This window comes from Ruditapes philippinarum, unplaced genomic scaffold (genome assembly GCF_026571515.1).
Source record: "Ruditapes philippinarum isolate M1 unplaced genomic scaffold, ASM2657151v2 ctg1457_1_1_1_1, whole genome shotgun sequence".
NCBI lineage: Eukaryota > Metazoa > Mollusca > Bivalvia > Venerida > Veneridae > Ruditapes > Ruditapes philippinarum.
The window spans coordinates 136,141-160,847 of NW_026853398.1; the positions used below are offsets into that span (position 1 = coordinate 136,141).

The 24,707-nt window shown below is 31.6% G+C and overlaps 1 protein-coding gene across 5 annotated transcripts in view; it reads right to left on the reverse strand.

Moving 5' to 3' along the window:
* The window catches only part of LOC132736763 (disks large homolog 5-like), a 67,659-nt gene that overhangs the window by 17,879 nt on the left and 25,073 nt on the right, over positions 1-24,707 (reverse strand). For 4 of the 5 annotated variants that reach the window (XM_060723976.1, XM_060723975.1, XM_060723977.1 and 1 more), the window contains 3 exons: positions 9,432-10,702; positions 7,069-7,162; positions 5,927-6,143 (listed from right to left, as the gene is read on the reverse strand). In XM_060723976.1, the coding sequence (XP_060579959.1) occupies positions 5,927-6,143; positions 7,069-7,162; positions 9,432-10,702 (1,582 nt within the window). Of the gene's footprint in view, positions 1-5,926; positions 6,144-7,068; positions 7,163-9,431; positions 10,703-11,659; positions 11,913-24,707 lie in introns of those variants that run through there. The other variant, XM_060723979.1, reaches the window with a different exon arrangement.

The following is a 24,707-nucleotide window of genomic DNA, read 5'->3' on the forward strand; positions in this document are numbered from 1 at the left end:
CATTTATCTTCACTTCCATGTATGAAAAGTTGAGCTTTTCCTCAATATATTACCAGCCCATCTTACTGTACAAATATATATGTAATATATGAATATTAGTGCACAGTGTAGGTTGCAATTAAATAAAAAAAACAATTTTGATTAATTATGTACAGGGCACAAATTTGTCATAACCACTGATATATGGGTATACTTAACATAAATTGTAATATTTTCCTATGAAGACTTTCTAAAACAGTTGTTATTGTTTGAACATTTACCCTGAAAAATATGTACAATATCTCCCTTTAATTCAACATTAAAGAGCCGTGCCATGACAAAACCAACATAATGGGTTTTGTGACCAGCATGGATCCAGACCAGCCTGCGCATCTGCGCAGTCTGATCAGGATCAATGCTGTTCGCCATCAGTTTCTCTACTTGTTATAGGGTTTGTAAGGGAACAGCATGAATCCTGATCAGACTGCGCAGATCCGCAGGCTGGTTTGGATCCATGCTGGTCGCAAACGCATTATGTTGGTTTTGTCATTGCGCAGCTCATATATATTCACTTTTCCAATTATTTATCTATTTCTACTGAACAGATATCATGATTGATGGTGATCAAACAGTCAGACGAGATGCTTAATTTGACAATAAAAATATTTGAGTGCATTCTGTTTGTGTATAAAATTCTGTGATGTTATTAATTAAAGGATGATAAATCATTATAACTACAATATCACATGATCAAAGGAGATAAAATTTATGATGACATTTTTATCTAATCGGGGTCTAAATGTACAAAAGTTAATTAAGAAGACAACCCTATTGTAAAATATAAAATATCCTGTTCAGTGTTTGCTAATATTGCAGGCTTGTGCATTGCACCAATAGTCACAGGAACTCTGTAGCCTGACCAGCCTCTTTTATACTGTTTAAATTTCTAAACAAAGTCCATCATTCAAAGTAATTGAGAATGCTTAAAACAAATGAGACATGTAACCAACCACCATTGGGTTTTTTATGCTGAACTGACAGGACAGGATAGCAGATTTTTAACTCTGAATTTTTGTAATGGAGTTATATTGCTTTGAATTGAAAAACAAAAGATTCAATGGGACACCAGATGATTGGATAACCACAATCAAATCAAACAACATGGAGTCTGATTGGCCCTTTGGTAACCTAAGCTCTTCACTGTAGACATTGCCAAGTTTAAGGGCAGCTAGCACTTGAGAATATAATGACAAAACAACCTTTCTTGTTAAAATACAATTACTATTTTGATCTCCAGGAAACAATTTTTAAACTGCTTTTTTGTAACATGCTTCAAATAGGACAACCACTCATTATGCTTGTATGAAGTGATCTTATTAATATTCATAACGCCTCTCATGATATGCAAATTAAGTATATTTACATCCAAGGCCTGTTGACAACAATTGTTTCAAGTGGCTGTTGTAAATAAGCCAATCTTTTTTTAATACACTATCTCCGTTTTATCTTCACCATATCTCTACATCAGTTAATGGCAAACTTTTGTTATCAAGATAACATTATGTCATATTCAATGTGTCAGCGAAATTTAGTGGTTAAAAGCTGGTCATCTATTGGAAAAAAAAAGATGGTTTTAATTGTGATAATCCGGTACATGAATGAAAAAAACAATTGCTGTCCTTACAATACAATAAACAGAAGCAATTCAAACAAATTGGCTACTGTTATCTACTTCCTACAATAAAGTCATTCAGTCAAGCCCCTTCTTTTCAAATTTATACCATCACTTAATATGTTAAATAAAGAGATTTAACCTTTACCCTGGTGACAGTCTATAATGGACTAGTCCTGCTTGAACTAGGAAATGTCCATTGTGACATTCAGGGATTTCAATATCACTACACGGTCTTTTCCAAGAACAGATTGGGTAAAGGTCTCTGGTAATATTATGGAAGAAAAATATTTAACATTTTGGAAAATTTGAAGAAAAAAAAAAGCCACTACCTTACACATGACTTTTTAGTTTTTGAACATTTGAATGATCATATAACCTGTCACTTCTTTTAAGAAATGTTAAAACAAAAATTTTCCCAGAAGTTTAAACAGTTTGATTATTTGAGCAACTGTTGGGATTTTATTTTTAATTTGGGAAAAATAATTTGCAGTGAAATTTGCATTGGGAAATGGGGTCTTTATTTGGCCCCTAGAGTTAAGGTGTATATGCCCTGAATTAAAATACTATTGAAAACTGAGGAGCTACCAGTATCATTTAAATAGGATATGCCAAATGGTCTGACTCTTTCACAAGCATGTTAGGGAAAATAGGCAGTGACAAACACTTTTAAAATGTTCATTCAAAGTTTCAGGCTTGCTTTCTTAAATTTCTAGAACTCTAGTAAGACATTGAAATTCTCAGGCATTGCAAAGGAGAGATTTCTGATTTTCTTTGAAGAACAAATTCAAACAGTTAGCTATTTACTCATGAATAATATCAACTTTATTCCAACATATGTTCATTAACTTGATGCATTAAGGCACTGAAAGCCTTCACAAATGACTTAACTTATTAACAAATTCAAAACATTTAAAATTGTAAGAATAATAGTTACATGCAACTTTGAATGGAGTACAAAATTTGACCATAATACATAAGAGCTTCTAAGCCTGAAAGTATAGGAAATCTCTTGTTAGAGGAAAAAACACAGCTGAAAAGACAAGCATCTGTAACTGATAGTGTATTACACGTACTTGAAACACTTCTGCCCTACTTATTACAAGTACAAAGAACATCATCTACAGCTTCTGTTTTAAGTGTTATCTCTATAATAAAGTCTGTTCATTGCATTATCTTCCGCTAATCCCTATTGTTTTCACACTTGTATCTTCTTATGATAAAAAAATCTAACTACAATAAAAACAACTTTTTGGGGGGAGTCGTTCTATGAAATCTTTTAACAAACTAAAGTGCCTGGCAAATGAGAACAACCTGATTTTAGTACATAGTTGCCTTTTGTTTTTACATCATACAACTAAGTCTTTTTACATTACCTATCTAAACATCATCATCAAAATTGTGCATAATAAATTTAATATACAATATGAATGAACTAGTGCTGCTTTGAATAACTATTTATTGATAATAACTTGAACCAGTACTGGTACATTTGGTGTTTAATATCAAAATGCTGAATTTATACACCAGTGTAAATGTATAGATAGGATGCTATGACTGCAATCATGACATGTCTTTTTTGTTGGATTTGAACCACAACAGTTTTAAAAAGTCATTTGGCAACTTTTCAGCTTTATTGGAGTAGGAAGTCTGTGATTTATTTCAGACATGAAAAGGCACCTCAAAAGCAAAACCAAAGTTCCTGAAGCTAGATAGATAGAGTGAAAAAATCCAAAGTTTCAAGGGGTATGCAAAACCACAGGGGTAAGGGGCAACTTCTTGCCGTCAACAACCTTAACCATGGACACCCTGTGACACTGTAACTAAACACTGCATTCTTAGAGTTAAAGAAAACTAAATAGCTGATAACTGTCTTAAATCTGTGTACTTAAAAAGCTGATAACTGTCTTAAATCTGTGTACTAACAATGCATTTTCAGACAAAAAGTTACATATGTAATCACTATTCTTGCTTTTTCAAGAAATATACTTAGAAAGATATAAAAATCACTGATTTATTTGTCTGAGCTGGTAGTTGAAAGGTAAGTACACTTGGTGACACAGTGAAAGGAAACTAATTTCCTATTAAAACCCATAAAGCTGTTCCAAACTTAGCTAAAATTCCCATTTGTTGATTAACATATGAGACTAGTGGCACTAAAAATGACAAAAACATCCTGCCAGGATATAATGTAAGAGTATTATAAGACTTTATATGTGAATTGGATTTCAATCATCTAATAGATTTTTAGAAATCTTCAGACTATTCCAAAATTTACATTAACCTCTATAGAATAGGCATTGTTGTGACCCATGTATCAAAACTTTGCATGAAAGTTTGATCTTAAACATGTCATATACATGACCTGTAAACATCAAACACTCAACTTAGCATGTAAAGTTTCTTTATAAACACTTTTCTGTAGATGCCCAATTACAAACTGATTCAGACAGACAGAAGAACAGACAAAGTCACTAGAAATCTGTACTGTAATGATATTGACTGTAATCAGAATAAAAGACTGGCCTCCAATCTACCTGGCATTATAAATTAATCAAATCATCTTTTATCAAATTTGACATAACAAGGTTTTCCACCAGCCAAGAAAATAATTACACTATGAAAAACCTGTCTTGTTTTTGTTGGAAATGCATGGAGTGTATTAATGTTTGTAACAATTTACTGATAAATGTTCACTGAATATGCTACCATCATATCTACATAGTTACATTTTCTTTCAAACTTGACATGTTAATTAATTATTTTATTTCTATAAATAAAACATCTTAAGTCAGAGAGGAAGTATAAGAGGCTTATGTTATGTCTCCTTCAAATAGATAACTTTGATTCCTTGAGAAAGTCATTATTTTCATAGATAAAAAGGATGCAGAGCTTATTTCAAGCGCACCTTGAAATGTCGTATCTGGTGCAACCTCTGCATAGCAACCATTTTGAAGGACAAGAATGTTGGCTGTAGCGGAGAGGTATTGCTGTACAGAAGTTTAATTTATTATGAGGTATTACATTTGGAATAATTCATACAATTGTTGCTATAGTGACATTATACTCATTTTTTCACTTTCAAGTTGCGTTGAAGTAGTAATATATTTCAAAAGATTGAATATTATAATGGTAATTGACAATTAGTTGATAATGAAAAATCTTTATGATACAGTATAAAACAACCTTTTTTATAAAATGACTGTCCCACTCTTTTTAAGAAATGAACGTTACCAATACATTCAGAACAATATTTATAGAAATTTCTGTTGTTTACATGGATTGATGATTAGTTTTTGAAATGTAGACTTGAACACAAATATAGCAAAATGTCAAGTTGTTTTGATTTTTATCTGTTCACTGACCATTTTCACTCTGATGGGCATAATGTCACTATAAGAGGTTACTGGTATACAGAGGGTCATTCCATAGAGGTTACACTGTAATCACTTTTCAATATTAAACATTTGTCTAAATATAAATGTGTTACATTTATCATAGTATATAATTTATTAATGATAAAAGCCTGATAAGAGAAGTTATTTAGAAAGAAATATGTTATGATGATATTATTTTTGTATAGCAATTTATCCTGAAAATACAATTGAATAGTTGCTACTAGTAAGTTTTATATGAACTTCTTTTAGTTTTTATTTTATTTCATTATTTTATGTTATATTATGTTAATGTTACACTCAATATCTTACAACTTCAAGTGTTTTAATTAATTTTAAGTCCAAAATCTAACACGTATGAACATTTTGTCATTGCTAACATTGCATTATTAATTAAATGCAGCATGTATGAGAATTTATTTTTTGCCTATCAGACAGGATTTTCAACTGTTTATACCAGTGCTAGAAAAACCTGTCTTATACATCCAATGTAAAACCAGTCACATGCTTAAATGAAATGATTTCTGTGTGTCTTTAATGAATTATTTGCATGCATAGAAAGATAAGAAAAAAAAATGTGTTATGAAATATAAGTATTAGTAATTACAGAATTATGATTAATGAATTAACGATTAATATGTAATATGCAAGAAAAAGAATCAAACACAGGCTGCTGTCACAGATGGGAATACCTAGCGATCCAATTTAGCTGAAACTGACACAGCCAAATTATAACTATAAACATTTACCCCTGAGCTAATTATTCCCTTTAGTACCACAGTCAGTGTAAGAAACTTTTCATGTATTGAGCCTTTATTGACTATAATATAATAAGATTATTATATTTTATACATTTTCAATTTATCAAGTGTCAACTTACTTTGTTTCCTTCAGCTCTCGAAGAGCCTCTTGTTTCTGTTTCTTTATTTCATCATAGTCTCTAAGAGCCTGAGCGTGTTTACTGACAGCCCGATCCCTGTCTCTCCGCAGGTTATCACAAAGGGTCCTCACACTGTCCCGCTCCTGTACAATCTTGTCTCTCTCACTCATCGCCCAGTCTCTCCGACTTTTAGCTATCTCGGCCTCGTGCATACAATCTTGTAAAACAATCAAGCCATTTAATTTGTTTGTATTTTGGACATATAAATCATTTACACTACAATATGCCTGTCAAATGTGATAATTAACGCAAACATTGATTGCTGTATTGAAATATGATTTGTTTTGCATATCATGTGCATACATACATTGATACATTTGGTAAATCAAAAGTGTCTCATCATAATATGAAAGATAGAGACAGCATGGTATACAGTTTCCTTGACATGATGTATTTATAATTCACTGTTAATACTACTCTATTAATAATTAACTGATCATCTTATAAACATCAATGATATATCATATATAAAAAATTCTATAAGCACATATAATATACCAAAAACATCATTTTTAGACGGATCATTTCATTCACATTTGGCACATTGGAGAATCACTTAACCTCTCAAAAGCATGATCTTTTAGAGTGATTTAAATGTCATAATCAAGAGTTATTACAGGATTCAAGTCTTACCTATGACCTATAAGTAACCTGTACATGAAAGCAATTATAAGGACAGTAGCACTAGTTCTATTTCAAGCAAAACTCTTTTTGCAACAAGTTATGATTTTATTATCAGCAACAGGTAAGTAAGACAAGTCTTTTTATTGCTTTATAACCACTGACATATTTTTGTTAACCTCATTCTTACTGATTACTTTTTCTGCAAAAACTCTAACTGGATTTCAATACTACCAGCATGGCACCCCCTGTACAGCTCAAGGATACACAAAACATACTGAACACTGAAAGGTGTCTTCAAGAGCTGAGTGATGTTTAATTCACAAACATCACTTTACCTTTGTATATTTGCTCATTTACAACAATCTCCCTTGGTCAGGCCAAACTACATTGTATCAATTACAACAAAAAGGAGATAAGTTATGAAAATAAGGGACATAATATTATTGAATCTTGCATACCATATAATTCCTGTTGGAGTTTTTCCACTTGTTTTTTTAGATGTTCTGTTTCTTTATTCACTTGATCCATAATCTCTGCCTTCTCTTTCTGAAACTGTTAAAATTAAACAGTAAAATATCAGGAATATTTCTCCAGAAATATAATGACAAATTCATATTTGACAAGTGCCCTACAATGAGTGACATAAATTAAATTTGTATATTTTCTGTGCTATGAATCAATTGAGTGATTTTGTCACTTTTCTTTTTTTGTGGTTTTTGTTGTTGCCAAATCTATTTAGTGTTTTTAACACAAAGTAACCTCAAAGTTTTAGGTTACGTAATATACCAACCATGATGGTTGAACAAGCATAGTAAACTTTCAAAAGCCTTGGTCAAATGTGTTGAGTATGAGATAAGACTAATAGTCACATTTTAATGACTTTTTCAGGCTACTCTTAACTCTTGATCTTGTAATTATGTAAAATATATTCATACTGCTTAACATCACTTTTTAAAAATGAGGTGATTAATAATTATTGTGCACTTAAAAAATCTGAAACTCTTTGAATTGCATTATTAGGTCACAAATATTGACAAAACAGATCATCTTTCCAGGTCGAATATTGCTATAAGAATTCATTCAAACTCAGACACTGAGACCTTTATTCAACAAAGTGTAGTAAACATCTCTTAAATTTACACACCACATGCTTTATTAGTATAATATTACAATAAAACACAACCATATTACAATCATGTTGCAATGAATTACAATTGGTGTAGTCAACATGAAAAAGAACTGAAAGAAGTTTCTCATAAGTGACCAGTTTATGTAATATCAATTTGCAATTCAAGCATTCATTTACTAGTAATAAGTATAAACTTTGCATAGAATAATAAATAGTGCCTTTTTTCTCTCAATAATTAAGTCTAATTATGAAACAATTATAAACACATGCAGAGGGTTTTAATAAATGCTTTCAATTAAACAACAGCTGCTGGGAATTAACTGTATAAAAACTGCTCACACTGTATAGTGTTATAGCTGAACTCAAAGTTCACAAAATAGATCGATCTCTGACAGAAAACAGAAACATATTAAAACAAATACGTTTAAAACCTTTAAATGTGTTATTGTTTTTATTTCTTTGTGTATTTTCTGTATTGCATAGACAGTTTGATTCTATAGAATGGTATATTATACATGATTGTTACAATGATGATGCTGACAATAGTGATAACTGAATATGAGACTGTTGTTTCTCTTTTTAATTTTCAATCATGATTCTGATGATCACAATGATGATGATAACGATCCTGCTAATGATAATAATTCTGATAATAATGATGATAAAGTGGGTGGTGATGATGACAAAGTGATTATTACAATAATGATTGGTTATGACTATACTGGCAATGATGATGACAATGTGATTATGATGATGTTGATGATGATGTAATGATGTTTACAATGATGCTGGTGGTAATGATGACAAAGTGATGATCATTATAATGATACCAATTATGATGATGATCCTGATGCTGGTGATGATGATCACAATGATGATGATAACAATCATGCTAATGATAATAATTCTGATAATAATGATGATAAAGTGCATATTGATAATGACAAAGTGATTTTTACAATAATGATGGTTATGATTATACTGGCAATGATGATGCCAATGTGATGATGATGATAATTTTGATGTTGATGATAACAATGATCCTGGTGATATGATGATGATGTTGATGATGATGATGTTGATGATGATGATGTAATGACGTTTACAACGATGCTGGTGGTAATGATGACAAAGTGATGATGACTATAATGATACCAATTATGATGATGACCCTGATGCTGGTGATGATGATAACAATGATGGTAATAGTGACAATGATGGATGTTAAGTTTATAATGATGACCAACTAAAATAGGAAGTATTTAGGGAAAGCTTTAAGCTATAATACTGGGTGGGCCTACTGAAATAATCACGAAATAATAGAGAGCAAGATAACCTGTTTGGTGACCTTGACTTTAAACTGCATCCTCTAATTCATTTATCTGTGCAAAATATTTACTTATCTGTTCATCTATGTACTTTATTCTAGTTAACTTAGGAATGCAATGAAACATGTTAAGCAGCAACTCATCATATGAACACTTTTTTTCTGCTAAATTCAATTCAACAGTTTTATGAAAAGATTGATGGTTTTATAGCTCAGGAATTTAAAGACTACTTCTTTATCTATAGATGAATAAGTATTCAAATCAATTAGGTTATTTATGTGATGCTTGTATTGTTATTGAAAAAAGGGCTTTAGAAAAACTGTAGATTCAGAAAAAACGGCTATATTAATTTATATATACAAACCTGTTCTCTTTCGTATTTTTCTCGTAGAATTCGGTCCCGATCTTGCATGGCTTCTTGTCGTTCTTTCCTTGCAATATCTCTTTGTTCAATAGAATTTTCGTAATTCTTTTTATAATCCTCTCTCTGTTTCTCTATAGCACAATGTTTAGACATCAACTCATTACACTTTTCATTAAATTCATTCCTTTCTTTCACAGCTCTGTCCCTGTCCTGAAGGGCTGATGATATCTCACGTTTCAAAGTTTCTGCTTCATCTTGGGCAACCTTTTTCTCCTTCATTAATGCATCAATCTTTTTAGTTCCATCTGAAAGAGTTTCTTGTAGTTGTTCAATATCTTTATGAACCTGTTCCCTTTCAGACATCACGAGAGTATACTCTCTTAATATAGCGTCCCTATCTTTCTGAACAATTTCTAGCTCTTTCTTTAAATGTAACTGACTTGCCAGAGCTTGGTTCATTTGCTGAGTTATCTTTATAATTTTCTCATTTAAATCATTACGTTCATGTAGAACTTGGTCCCAATTTCTGATTGCAGCAGTACATTGCTGCTTTAAGCCATTCTTTTCATGAACAGCAGCATCCCGTTCACTACACACAGACTGATACTGTTTTTTCAGCTGGGTAATCTCCTCTTGTCCACTTTCATATTTAGTTACTAAAGCACTACGCTGGGTGACTAGATCAGAATAACTTTCCCGAAGAGAATCATATTCCTGCTTTATCCTATCATACATGTCCAAAGCATTTAACACTTCACTAGAACCATTTTGACTAACTATGTCTCGTTGACGTTTACGTAACTCTGCCATTTCTTGTTGGTCTTCTTCTCTCAACTTTTTAAAGTTTTTCACTTCCTGTTCAAGTCTTTTATTTTCTGCTATTAAATCATGGTTCTGTCCACGAATTTCACTAACCTCCTCTCGGCTCTGTTGAAGCTGGTTGAGAGTTGACACGTAACTTTGACGATATGAATCTGATTCATTCATGACTGCTTCATAACGTTTTGTATTGTCCGTCTGCTGAGATTTCAAAGCCTGAAGTTCAGACATGGCTCTTTCACACTGTGATTTCAGCCAATCATAATCTCTGTTATGACCACTTTGTCTATTTTCACCATTCAGACCAAGTTTATAGCGTCCTGAGTGATGTTTATGTTTGGCCCCAGAACGATGTCCCTCACTAAGGGAAGGATCCAAATCTTGGAAATCATCGTATTCATAGGAAGGTATGATGCGGGTATAAGTCTTTAGATCCTGTGATCTTGCGTCACCTGAAAAATACCAAGTTTATAATCACTGTACAAGCTTCTAATATGGGAAACTTTCGGACACCAAAGGTGCAAAATTCTCAAACCAGGTAAAATTATTTGCTTTTGCCTCGGACAATAATTTGTAAATGCATCCATTCATATTTGATAAAATTGTACCTATTCTGTTCATTGGTCTGCAAAAAAAAGTGATATAAAAGAGTAATCTATACTAAACAAGTTTTTTAATGAGTCATATCATTCAAGACTGGACCTTGATCTTAAAACAGAATTATTTACATACTACCTAATTCATGCATTATGAATATTATTTAATGGATCTAATTTCACCTTGGCTATAAATAAATTTTCCATGTGAATAGATGATTCACAAAACAGCCAGGGCATAAATCAACATCTGGTGGTATTTGTTACAACCATAAGTATTTGAAACCAAAATGAAATTTGCACTCCTAACATCAATGCGACATAGAATTACAGAAGTTGAAACAGTTAAATACACTTCTTTGCAATATTTCTTACTTTTCCAGGGGTTTCTATTCACAGGTACAGGTTGGGCCCTTCCCTTCAATTAAGGAAAAATAATACAGTATTTTTACAAAAGAGGAAGAAAAATATTTAAATAACCTTTTTTGTGTGGTCTTAAAGAATTTTTTTAGGGGGGGGGGGGGGGGGGAAGGGGGGAAGCCACCCTGAAGAAGTTAAACTGTGTCCATATGAAGCTAGGATTGATCATGGCCTCATGTCTGCATGCTATAGGCTAAAGAATTATTTAGTTTTTATTTCATGATGTACAAAGAAGCACTAGTGACATATGGCTTGACATCTTGACCCCACGTTTCTTTGACTGACAGGCCTGGACCATTCCTTCTTACAATCTATAACTGTTTATAAAACAGCTTATGATTGGACATATGTTTCTTTGTTTCAATGATATAAACATATAAATATACACCGTACCTGTTGATATCATTTCTCCTCACATGATCTAATATTGGATAATAAAATATCCTTAAATTTTAAACACCGCTCATGTTTATATAACATTATCCGACTGTTTACTCACATCACCTTTCTATCACACAAATCATACTCAATTAAAAGATAATCTCATCTTTTTCTACGATTTAATCCAAAATCACACTTTCATTTCAAAACTTTTTTTATAGCACACATGTATGTAAATTTTCACTGTCAGTTACAGTCGGCTGTGTTAAACCAAGGTTGAAGCAAAGTTCATGATACAAAAATAAAACTGTCAATATCTAGATATACACCTTCACATGATGCACTTCAATTATAAACTGCACTTACCTATATTCAGAATTCTATTGCGCAATATTTTTAACGCAAGGAAATTTCTTGAAATTCCATTTCAACAATTATAGAAATTTACCCCATTTTTTTTTTTACCTATGTTAAAAGAAGATGGTCCATTTATAGAAACTACTAGCACCTATTCGACCTCGATATCTTCTACCTCTGCCATAATTTATCAGCATAAGACTCTGTATGAAGAAAGTAAACAAACCAGAAAAAAACTAGGTCTCTCTCCAGGTACTCTATATTGTATACTTCACATCTTTAGAACTGTTCTACTTCAATCTTGGCTTATTATTCTTACCAATAGGAATAATAATCCCTGTTATTTTAGTTACAATAATTCTGAGCAACAACAGATTGATTTACTTAAATATTCTTCAATGCCACCAAAGTGTCTGTTTATGAGTGTTACAATGCATCTTTACATTAATTTTTGTGTATTAATATAAATAAAATCAAAACAATTAGATTTTGTTAAAATCAGGGTTTTCATTTTAATCTGAGGCAACAACAACCGATTTGACCACGAGTCAAGGGAATCTTTTAATCTACAGACTGAAAATACAACCAATCTTAACAGCATTTCAACCAATGATATGGATTGCCAATCTGTTAATAATGAAATCCTGTAAAAAACGTATTTTGTTGCTCTATTTTACAGTATTTTTTCCTCTTGATTTAAATAATATGTATAATATAATCAAAGCAAAAGATAAACTGAAGTAGTATAACAGAAATCAGATAATTGAAAAATAACAATTGTATTTCACTTAGTCTTAAAACATGGTGCAGCAGTAATTTTAGAGTATATAAAAGTATCTGAGAGGCTGTGTCTGCTACAGTATAATGTAGGTAACTATAACAACAGGTGATGAAGTGTGTTAGATAGACCATTATCACACCTGCTATACCTGTTCTTTTCAACACAAAACCTTTATATACTGAACAAGTTCACCCCTTCCTTACTCACTCTCAACTTTTCTCACAATTTAACATGGTACCCCAACACTTTTTAAACTGGTACCCCAAAACATTTCCAACTCTTACTAAAATTTAAAGTGATACAAACCTCCCAAAAAATTAGAGGTGCTATATTTAACTATATATTTGCATATTACTAAAAGTGTTGCTATAATTATAATGGAAATATATGATTAAACTAGAAATGTGTCGTTAGCCACAGATGCCCCCCGCATGCAGCCAAAATTTCAGATGTTATAATATTTACTTTATTTAGTTCCAAATTTGTTTGCACAAACTATTTTTTTCAAGTTCAAAGCCCTTAAAACTATTTAATGTTAACACAAACCATTTTTATACAAAGTTCAAGGCACTGAAACGATTCAGTGTTAACCTTTTGTAAATTGCATATTGCATATTTGTTAGCCAAAATAATGACATACATTTCCACAAAAGTATGAGTGCTGAAACTGAAAATTCAAATTTTTTCCAACATTCGAGAGAGATAACTTTGTCCAAAATCATTGAACCACTACCAAATTCAAACTAAAATTGCTTATTCCTTATTGTATCTTTATGTCAAATTTGAGTTGAATGTGTACAAACATCGGGGAGATAATGAACGGAAACTAAAAAAATTTCTGATTTCTTTCAAAGTTCAAGAGGGATAATTCTGTCAGATATCATCAAAAACATGACCAAATTCGAAATTACCTGCGCATTTCTTTGACTTATCCATATGTCAAATTTGAGTTGAATGTGTAATACCATTGGGGAAATAATGAAGGGAAACTGAAAATTTCATATTATTTTCAAAGTGAAAGGGGCATAACTCTGCCAAAAATCATTGAACCATGACCAAATTCAACTTGACCTGTATTTTCTTATGACATATCCATATGTCAAATTTGAGATGAATGTGTGCAACCGTTACTAAGATAATGAACGGAAACTGATGATGACGAAATGACAGAATGACGGAATTAAGGACAGAATGACGGAACAGGGCAACACTATAATGCTCCAGCCATTATATGACGGGGGCATAAAAATTCACACAATACTTTGAAATAATATTTTACCATATATTTCATAATAATCATTCTATTTCAATTCCTAGTTTATCATGTATGTAAAATAAATTATTGTAAATGTCATCATTAATACTACCTACATTAATATTGCCATTAAAAAATAACAAATCATTTATGTTCTAATGTAACAGCAAAAAATAATTGAAATATGAATTATCCATTAAAAAGAGTGTACATGACAACTGATAAAATCAGAAAAACCAATATAAAACAGTGATGTTACTTTTATTGACAGTCATTGAGTTCCTGGGGACAAGAATTGTACAGCCTAAGCCTTAACAATACTAACAGAATTTATCATTGTTTATATTTTCACATGTGAATTTCTAAAACCCACTTTTCCTTTCTAATTGATTTCTTACAGCAAAAGCAAGCTTATTTGACTTCTTTATTGGCGACGCCGGTGAGCGGCGTCGTCTTATATGGAATGCTTTTTATTTTTGCCTATGGAAGGAGCTGTTATTATTAGCAGTTAATTTCATGTTGTGTTAATTATATTTATTTTGATTCGTAAAAATCAAGTAAACAAATATGTTGTTATATTTGTATTTAATAACTTTATATAAAAAGCATGTGCATTGTGATATTATTTTCACGAAATTGCAGGCTCTGATTAACAGCTTGTCCCTTTGTTTTATTGACAATACTCAAAACCCGGATTTCGAATATCGTTGTGGTCTACATTGATGCTCATTCATTTATATATTTTCAAAACTTTCCTACAAGAAGAAAGTTCACTGCAAATGAGTATTAGGATAGGTAATGGACTGTTGTAAACGATTTATCCCATTGATTTTATCCATAGTACGTTTATCTGTTGAACAGAATGGTTGTTTTTACAAAGTGTACCAGTATCCGGATGTTGACAGCTATCCGATTTTCTGCAATTACTGCTGTCACATGGCCATCTACTTTTTTATGAATACTTTACCATTAATTTGCATGGCATAATTAAAATGAGCCTGCAACATTTCTTAATTTGATGTTTAGGGTGTTCTTTTGGGTTTCATGTTTTTCTTTATTTCAAGGGGAAGTAACTCATGTTTACTAAATTATTTGTTCTTTTCTGTCTTATCTTAGGTATTACTTACAATTTTTGTTTTATAAAATTTACCAGTTGTAAGGTCATCAAAAGCATAGAGGCCCTGATGAGTGAATATTGATATATATATACTTTTACTGGCTTTATATACCCAATATTTCATATTTATTTAATAGAAACTTGGAATTATTAATGTTATGTGCATACATTTATATCTTAGTATATTGGTATGATGAGACTTATAATATTTCTGAATTTAAAGAGTTGCAGTTATGTCATTATTATTAAAGGGATGAGACTTTCATTTAAAGTTATAAATGATAATACATGTATTGATTGAAAATGTCCTGAAACTGTGGATCAAGCAATATAATTGATAAAGCCTCAAAAAATCATGTTCTGAATAGTTTTATTCTTTTTTTCGTAACATGTGCATAGTTTGAAAAGGACAGCTTCTGTCTTATCTATTTGTAATGGAGGGACACCGGTCTCAACCTCCAGGTCTCTTGAGTCAACCCGACAACAGACTTTTCATAGAGTAGATTGTTACTTGTCCTTGAATAAATTTGTGCACTAAATTTATAGTGGGTGATTTTGTGCCACATGAAAACAACAAAGTACAAAAAGTAACCGGGCGCCAGATGAAAAACATGAAAATACAATCTACCACAAAGTGGTTCGTTTGTTGCATTTTCATGTTTTCGCCCGGTGCCCTTGATGTAAAATACAAATCAAGCCTTCATAAAATTTCTTATCATAGATATTGTACATGTATTAGCACAGTTATATTCACTTTCAAATTGACCTGTTATAAATAATGGCACAACCAATAACTGTCTTAGCCTTTTTAGTAAAATAATTATACAATAATAATTATATAAATTGTTATTTTAATTAAGACTATGAGTATGTAAGGTTTTTTTTTCTTATTTATTAATTAAGAATTAATTATCTGTTAATTTTAAAAATCTAAATATCTGTCACGGTTTAGAACTGTTTCACTATTAGGGGAGAAAATGTGTAAGCGGCCAGATAGCTCAATCGCTACAGCTGCGGTACATTATTCTGTGGGTCACAGGTTTGAGTTCTGGTCAAGCTGAAATTTTTTCTCATCCTGTTACTGCAAATAACCATTAGTTTAATTTACTATGCTCTGTAAACATCAGAAATTCAAGTACTGTACATGAATCAATATAGTGGGGAAAAAGGTTTAGGTTTAGAACTGTTTCATTATTAAAGAGAAAATGTGTAGCCGGCTGGATAGCTCAGTTGGTCTTCTGAAAGTCATGGGTTCGAGTCATGGTCAGGCAGTTTCAGTCAGGGTTTAGAAGTGGTTTTTCAACTGACACATGTTTGATTCATTTAATAGATTGCATTTAATTTGAAATGGACAAAGGCAGTATTGCGTGATACTTTTAAATCTACAAAAAGCATTTGGTACAGTTGATCACACTATACTGCACATGAAGAAGTTCTTTTTTCTTCTTCTTCATGGAACTTCAAGCATCTGCCATATGTAATGACATTCTTGCATGGTTCAAGTCTTATCTCTGATAGCAGCTGGTGAATGTGGCTGGTACTCCTTCTCTCTGAATACCTATGGTGTCCCCCTGATGTTCATTTTAGGTCCTCTTTTATGTCTAATATATGTCAATGACATGTCTGCAACCCTAAGCAATAAGCTTTTATTATATGCACAGGCACAAGTATCAGACCTGGGAAGAAAAAATATTACCAGATTGATAAAAAAACCTGTGTTCATCTTAAAAGTGTCACAAACCAAAAAAAAATGTAAATGATGACCCCTTTAAAAATATACTTAAAGTTAATAGTATATTTTTAAAGGGGGTCATTATTTACATTTTTTTTTTTGGTTTTTGACACTTTAATTTAAGATGAACACAGATTTTTTATTAATCTGGTCATATTTTTTCTTCCCACGTGTGATACTTGTGCCTGTCATTATATGATGATGACTCAGGTATCCTTATATCTGGTAAAGTAAATCTTAAGATTGGTTTATTGACTATAAATTGTCTTTGCATCTTGGCAAGACAGAGTCTATTCTTTTTGGTTTAAGTTTCAACATAAACTGGGCCAAGCCTCCAGGTCACATGAAATGGTACTGCTATAAAGTACACATCTTTTGTTAAGTATTTAGGTGCAAACCTGGATCAAATTCTTTTGGCGTCGCCCTTTGATGCTTTGCATCAATGCTTTTCTTGTAACATTACTGCAATCATTTTTATTGCATGATGATGAACTTGCACAGAAATATTTGCCCTACAGATTTCTTACAGAAAAGAGCTGATTGTACAGATCTGAGACAGAAAATCTTCTAAATCCCATTTCTTTCTTATCTCATCTGTGCCAGCAATTTGAAATGCTATATTTTTGAAAAGACATCACAATAAATTAATAAAATACTCATCTTATCATTCCAAACCAATTTTCAAGTGGCATTTGCAATCTGAATCTAAGACAATTTATTGCAGCAGATAATCTCTAATACAGGCATACTTATTTTCTATGTTTCTATAAATAAAGTTAATACGAATTTTATACTGTGAATGTACATAAAGTACCGGTAGAATGGTGGCACATGATGCTAAATAGAGCTGCATGTATGACAGAAAGTATTTTGTATAAATCAAGCTTTATGTTTTTGACTATCTAATTGTCAAACTATTGGGACACCTTCCAAACTTTTAAACAACCATGCTAAATTTTTTATTTTCAAAATTCATCAATGTTAGAAAAAATAACAAAATATTTACTTATGGATGTTGGTCTGCATTGGTAGCATGTTGTCAACAAGCTCAATGGGTTAAAAAGGATAATTTTACATGCTCATATTGATTAACAACTAACCAAGGGCTTGTTGATTGAAGTTAAGATATTTTATGTTTTTTTATAACATATTAATTGCCTTTTATAATTTCAAATACTTTTTAAAAGTTAAAAACCCTCTTTAATCATAAATTACTTTTGTTCTTAATGTAATTAATTATGTTGCTCACCTGATAAAATTATATAAAATCTGTTACGGTAACCATACAATAGAATATAAGTAAACCTGACATACAACAGTAAAACCTGCCTTAACAGGCCATAATTAAGACAAAGCAATACAATTTTTTCTAACTTAGAAAAATTACCGTACCATCAAAGCAACTTATGTCATGAAACTCTATTCCTTGTGTAAACTTAACAAACATACACAAAAGACATCCTGACAAATCCAAATCACATTATTATTGTGTCCCCTAAAGGCTAAACAATTAAATGAAAACAACAAAAAAAATTTATGTAGCTTAATAAGTAAATATCATCTTTTGTTACTTAAGTTATCAACCTGAATTTCCTTGTCAACTGTGTGATCTCTGTAGCTCACTGTACTCATCCAACTTCTTTGTGTACTCAAAATCCAATTATTTAGAATAGATTTGTTTCTATGATGCACGAAAAATCAAACCACAAAAAGCTTACCACTATCATAGACAAATCTTACAAATGTTTCAACAAAACCATCTATTATAGCAGTAACTGAAACTACCAAACACACAAGACTATTCCTAAGGATATCTTAATTGTCAAAGTCAGGTATATTATTAGTGAAATAGACACAATAGCCGAAAACTTTATAAAGAACAAACTTGGCATTCCAAAGTAAACAGTTATGTACATTTTGCCCAAAATTTGTAAAGGTTGTGTTATTAGTAAACAATAAGCGAGTCCCATTGAAAATTGGGTTAAATCTCACAGCAATCTGGAGACAAACACAATGATAATGTCATGATAGGAGTATTTTATGAATGGGTAATTTAGATAGTGGTGTCTCTCCAATAGTCATAAAACTAGTGCCGAGCTTATTATAATGTTGGTCTTTATTGTTCTGTTTTTTGTTTTTTTATAAATATAATGTTAAAATTTACAAAAAATAATGCATAACAAATAATGTTAATTTTAATATGATATAATTATTCTGTGAATTACAGGGCTCTGGCAACTGGGCGATTTGTGTGACTAAGTCGTCTAAAGATTCTTAAGTTTAAACATTCAATTGTTACAAAATCTGTATATCAGTTTTAGGTGCATTATACATTTTAAAGTACTCCTCCTTAACTTACAATGTTTTATAAATGTACTTAAATCATGTGACTATAATATAAACCACCTTTCCCTCAGTATGTTTTCTTCAATATCCTGTTTTATAGCAGCCTTGATTGTTGTGAGGTAAGGTTGTTTTTTCCTGGAATCAACTCAAAAAGTTAACAACTTTCACCTGCAACCAAGTACAGAAGTATTTAATTATTAAAGGGAGAGAATTAATATCAATCAATCTCTGTGACTAACTTCTTTGTTCTATGAACCATACAAAAGACAAAGGGCAAAAGTTTTCCTCTGATAATAATTTCTCCATTTTCTTTTTCAGTATTCTCACAGTCATTATAATAAACTCTGGAAGATATTGCAGTAGATATGAAAAACATTATTAATATCACCTGTATGTAAATATAGTCTACGTAAGTTATCTTTGATGTTTTCAGTTATTATACCCAAGAGCCAAAATTTTAGACTAACTATCAAAGTCAAAGCCCCCATGTGGAAAATCAGACATTAAACAAATAAATTGCTACAAACACTCAATATTAAACTACATCAACTACAATAGACTTAAATGTCAAACTTTTTTTGGTGAGTAACTGGAGGGTAAATGAATTAACTGAATGACAATTTGGCTTCATCATTTATCTTAGAGGGGGATCTCTGGTAATAAATTGTTATAAGGTCAAAACACTATCTAATTTGTTGTTGTTTTGGCTGTTATTTTGTTATATTTTGATTCCATTGGGTTATAAGTCAGACAGACATTAAGGTATATATAGCAGGCTGTCAACCAGGTCTTATCCAAAATAAAGGAGGAATATAGGAATATTTTAGCAGGAAATATAGGAGTTTTTGGACCATTTTGAGGCAAAAAATAGGAGTTTTCAACTTAAATTGTTTAACTTACCAATGCTTATATAAAAGTAAATTATTCTTACTTTTACACATGCTGTTTCAACAATAAAACGCCTACCGTATAAGTGAAGGACACCATTAGCAGGCTGTCCAGCACCTTCCTACATAAAATAAGGGCAAATTTTAGGGTAAAGTTTCAGAAATTTTAGGGCTAAAATAAGGAATGTTAGGGAACATAATAGAAATTTTAGGGCTAAAATTTGCAATTTTATCACTAAATTAACTAAGGTCCCAAAGGACCATGATGAGGAATAATCTTTGCATATTTGACTCAAAAGTAACTCACAAATAATGCTCTAGTTTAGTTAGAGCAAAGGTGCTACCAGTAAGAACTCACTGATCACCTGCCTCCCCTGCGGAAATGGTCATTATATAAGTCAAAATCATGTTCAAACCATATTCTTTAAACTAGCTGAACATGTCAAAAAGAACATGACTGTTCTACCTATGTTTTGGGAATGTTTTAACCACAAGTGTCTAAAAGGAATTCTTATACAGTGAAATTCTTGCACAATGCAGCTTTTTGAATATGGAAAAATGATTTTTTTTTCTACAAGTAGGAAGTAAAAAGTCATTTGCCTTAGTACAGTCATTCGAATAAATGGGAAGCATCTATGATCAACACAAAGACATGCACATCAAAAAAGTTCATCACACAGACAATTCAATTGCAGTTTTTCTAGATCATATAATTGCAAAATGTGTGTACATTGCAATTGGAAATGAGCTTTATATTACTGAACTGCCAAATTATTTTTGAGTGTGATTAATTACATTAGTCTGCCTTTTCCTAATAAATTGTACCAGATGAAAGAAAGAACAAGAATTGAATGAAATTGATAACTTTGTGGCAAAATAAGCAAACTCTCCTACAAAGACATCGAAAAGGATAAATAAGAATAAGGGAAAGAATTAATTTTTCAAAGTCTATGTTAACCCATTCAGTACTTTACAATGTTGTTTTGATATTATGCAGATTTAAATAAAAGAGCTGTGAGTAAACAAATTGTACATTAACTTTTGACAACTATTTATACATGTTTTTTTATTAAGATTGTGTTACAACAGCTTCATAATGATCATTTTTAAATATGATATGATATAAATGGACCACTTCAGAAATTTGGATAAAATGAACAAACATAAAATTCAAGATATCTGGAGTTGGCAAATCAGTGTCAAAATATTCCAGAATAAGTGGACTCTTATGGTTATGATTTGAGTTTCAGAACAACGATATGGTAGTGTTTTTGCTGTTAACTGTCAACATGAATATCAACAACTGCTTTGATTATGAAATAGCAATGTTACTGACATAGTCAAAGTAACTTTTAGTTAAAATGAAACTATTTCAATGTCATCAATTTTGAGTTGGCAAATCATGGCCAAATCATTTTTGACCATTTTCAAAACATGGTTGTCTTTAGTTATGTCCATGATTATTTTGACAGGGTTACAAGTTATAAGTATGTTTATAACAAAAGATAAAAATAATTAGGAATTTCAGTGAAAATATAATATTAATAATATTATCTTTAGGAATTACCTTTGAATTTTTCAGTTTTTTAGGAATTTTAGCCAAACTGAAAAAAATTAGGATTTTTTTAGGAATTTTAGGGACGCAGCGGACAGCCTGTATTAGCTTTGACCACAGCATCAGCATCAAGGCAGAAAGTTACAGCAATGCATGACCATCATCTGAATGGTCACCTGAAATAAAGTTGACAATTACTGATGCACTGCTTTTCATGGCGACCATGTGGAGCACAGCTGAGCCTTGAGCATAGAAATGTGATGCTGATGCAGGCATACACATTCTCTTACCTGTAAAATACAAAAGGCCAAAAGCAGTACCAAAATTTAAATCTCTTTGAATTCCTCGGCAATATATTTTTATAAAAATATAGGAAAAATATTCAAAATATAGGAGAATATAGGAAAAATAGGAGGTTTTTTAAAATATAGGATTCTGACCCAAAATATAGGAGTTTTATAGGAATATAGGAATTGGTTGACAGCCTGATATAGTTATATGGCCATTATAAATTTACCACTATGACAGATCGAGGAAAACCCCACTGACTGAATTATTGTTTTAGCCAGCATAATTATAACGAACTGCCAACATTAGACCACACTGAAAAAATTAAATTCCTTTGACTGGGGAATGGGTTGTTTGTTGGGTTTTAAATCACAATGACGTGGTAAACTCAACTTAAAATATTAGAAGATTATACAAGTGGGAAACAACTGCATTCTAATGATGACAATCATAAATCCAATGGCGCTGATTTTACAGTGGACTACCTCATAATATCAATGGAATACCAGTGGCATTATACACGGGGGTGGAACCCCATATGAATCTCAAAAATGAGCATCGGTAAAAATGATATGTGAATTTCCGCTGCATCAGATGTGAAGCATAACATCAGATGTGACTGGAAAAATAGGCCGATCGCAGGGTAAGTTTTCATCTTTTTAAACATTTATATAAAATTCAATCCTTTTTTTAAGAAAATCGAAATGTGATTCTACCCTCCTGACTCTCCTCTATATTACCCCTTGTTGTTTTGGATTTCTATGCAGTCTTCATCGAGATATTCTTTCCGTCGTGGGTTCTGGTGTGTCCAAAACATGCAATATGAATGAAGAAAATGTCACTAAACGGACTCGAAAAACATAGATTTTACGCAATTTCACTACAGGTCGATGCTAAACATTCAAACAAATTCTGGTTTAAATATTTATTGAGATTTGGCTACATACAAGGGAATCGCTGCTCAAAATTGCATTTGAGCTCCAGATGTGCTGAAGAGATTCATAAGTGAAAACCATCTACAAAACTACGGACCACTTCCATATAATCATTGAATAGCCAATGTATAGAAACAATATAGGTTTTGCATCTTTGGCTGAAAGTTTAATTGTAACATTAGTATGTTTGATTACCACAGTGACAGAGCTTACTAGCTTATAATAGCATTAGAAATACTAAAAGGCCCGAGTACATGAAAATGTTGACGCAGAGCGGATAGTACTCTTATGATAAACAATTCACTAATAAATGATATGTAACTTGGACAAACCAAACTGAGAGTATTGAACTTTGTAAAGCTATCGTGTCATATAATATGTTTCTTTAATAATGTTTACATTCATAAAAATATCTATCACTTTAATATTCCACAAGTTATAGTTATAGCGACAGACTGTTATGTGTAAATATCATGGCCTGGTGCGGCATCGAAGGTTTTTCTTTACAGGATATGGGCCGAGAACATTGTCTGTAAGGAAAACCCGAGATGCCGCCCAGGTCATGATATTTCTACATAATAGTCGAGTTCGATATATTATAACTGTTTTATCGCATGATAAACAGAAATGAGAATTTTAATAAACATAAAATTTCAATTTATGATTGGCTTCTCTCCATAAATAAAATTTCCCACCCGAAACCTCGGTTACTTTTTATGTAACCCATGTCATCCATAATGTCTATCTGTTCATTGTAACTGATTTTATTTATCTTTGCAAATCCTTTCTGTGAAGAACATTTCATGGGACTTAATAGTTGTTAATTGAATATTAAGCGTTTTTTCTTTGAATTGGAAAAAGTAATACGTGCACTTTCTGGTGAATTTTTGGACTTTGGAGTCTGCGATACGCGGAATCTTTAGACACATGGGGACAATTTAAAAGGCGAAAAAGGAGATGTAAGCGCTGATGACTTCCTCTTTTAAAACGATACACGTGACGTTTTATTCTTGAAAGTTTTAAACCTTTCCTTTTTGTGCCTAGAAAACGACCCATTTTCCTAAAAATAACAAAAGAAACGAATTACGAAAGTGTTTATAATTTACAGTTCCCACTGAAATAACAGTTATAAAGCGGAGAATAAGTTCATTGATCTTTTTGCGTACATGAACATTTTCAGGAAACAATCTATGTTATGAGCTACGCATGTCCGCTCAATACTGTTAAGATATGTTAAAGTTTCTTTAAAACCATTCAAAGAATTACAGAGCAGGCATAAAATTCAGATAGGCAATGACCCATAATTGCGACTGTGGGCATGAAGTGAACCATGTAAATATTCTGCAGGGACGTTTCTTAATGTGGAAAATAAATATGCAAATCTTCTTTGATCTTTTTTTAAAAGTTTATCACTAACTTTCTTACAGCATCATAACAAATTCAAACACGCTTCACATTACTCTCCTATTAAGCAGACAGTGCAGTCGAGTGAATAATTAATTAATTAATTAATGCATGGTGGCATAAAAGGGGAAGATTGCAGTACACACGACGTCAATAAGTGAAAATAAGCAAGGCCTTCCCACCATATCTACGTATTTTAAAAACCTTTCGTATGCAGAATGTCTTATATCTCTTTCTATATGGATACTATGTTATTCAAGCTCGTCTCGTGAAAATGTGTCTATTTCGGATAATAGAATTTATTACAGAATGATACACAATAGAATAAATTCTAGATTGTTGCTAATTTTTCATGCTATGCACATATGAATCTCTTCAGCACATCTGGAGCTCAAATGCAATT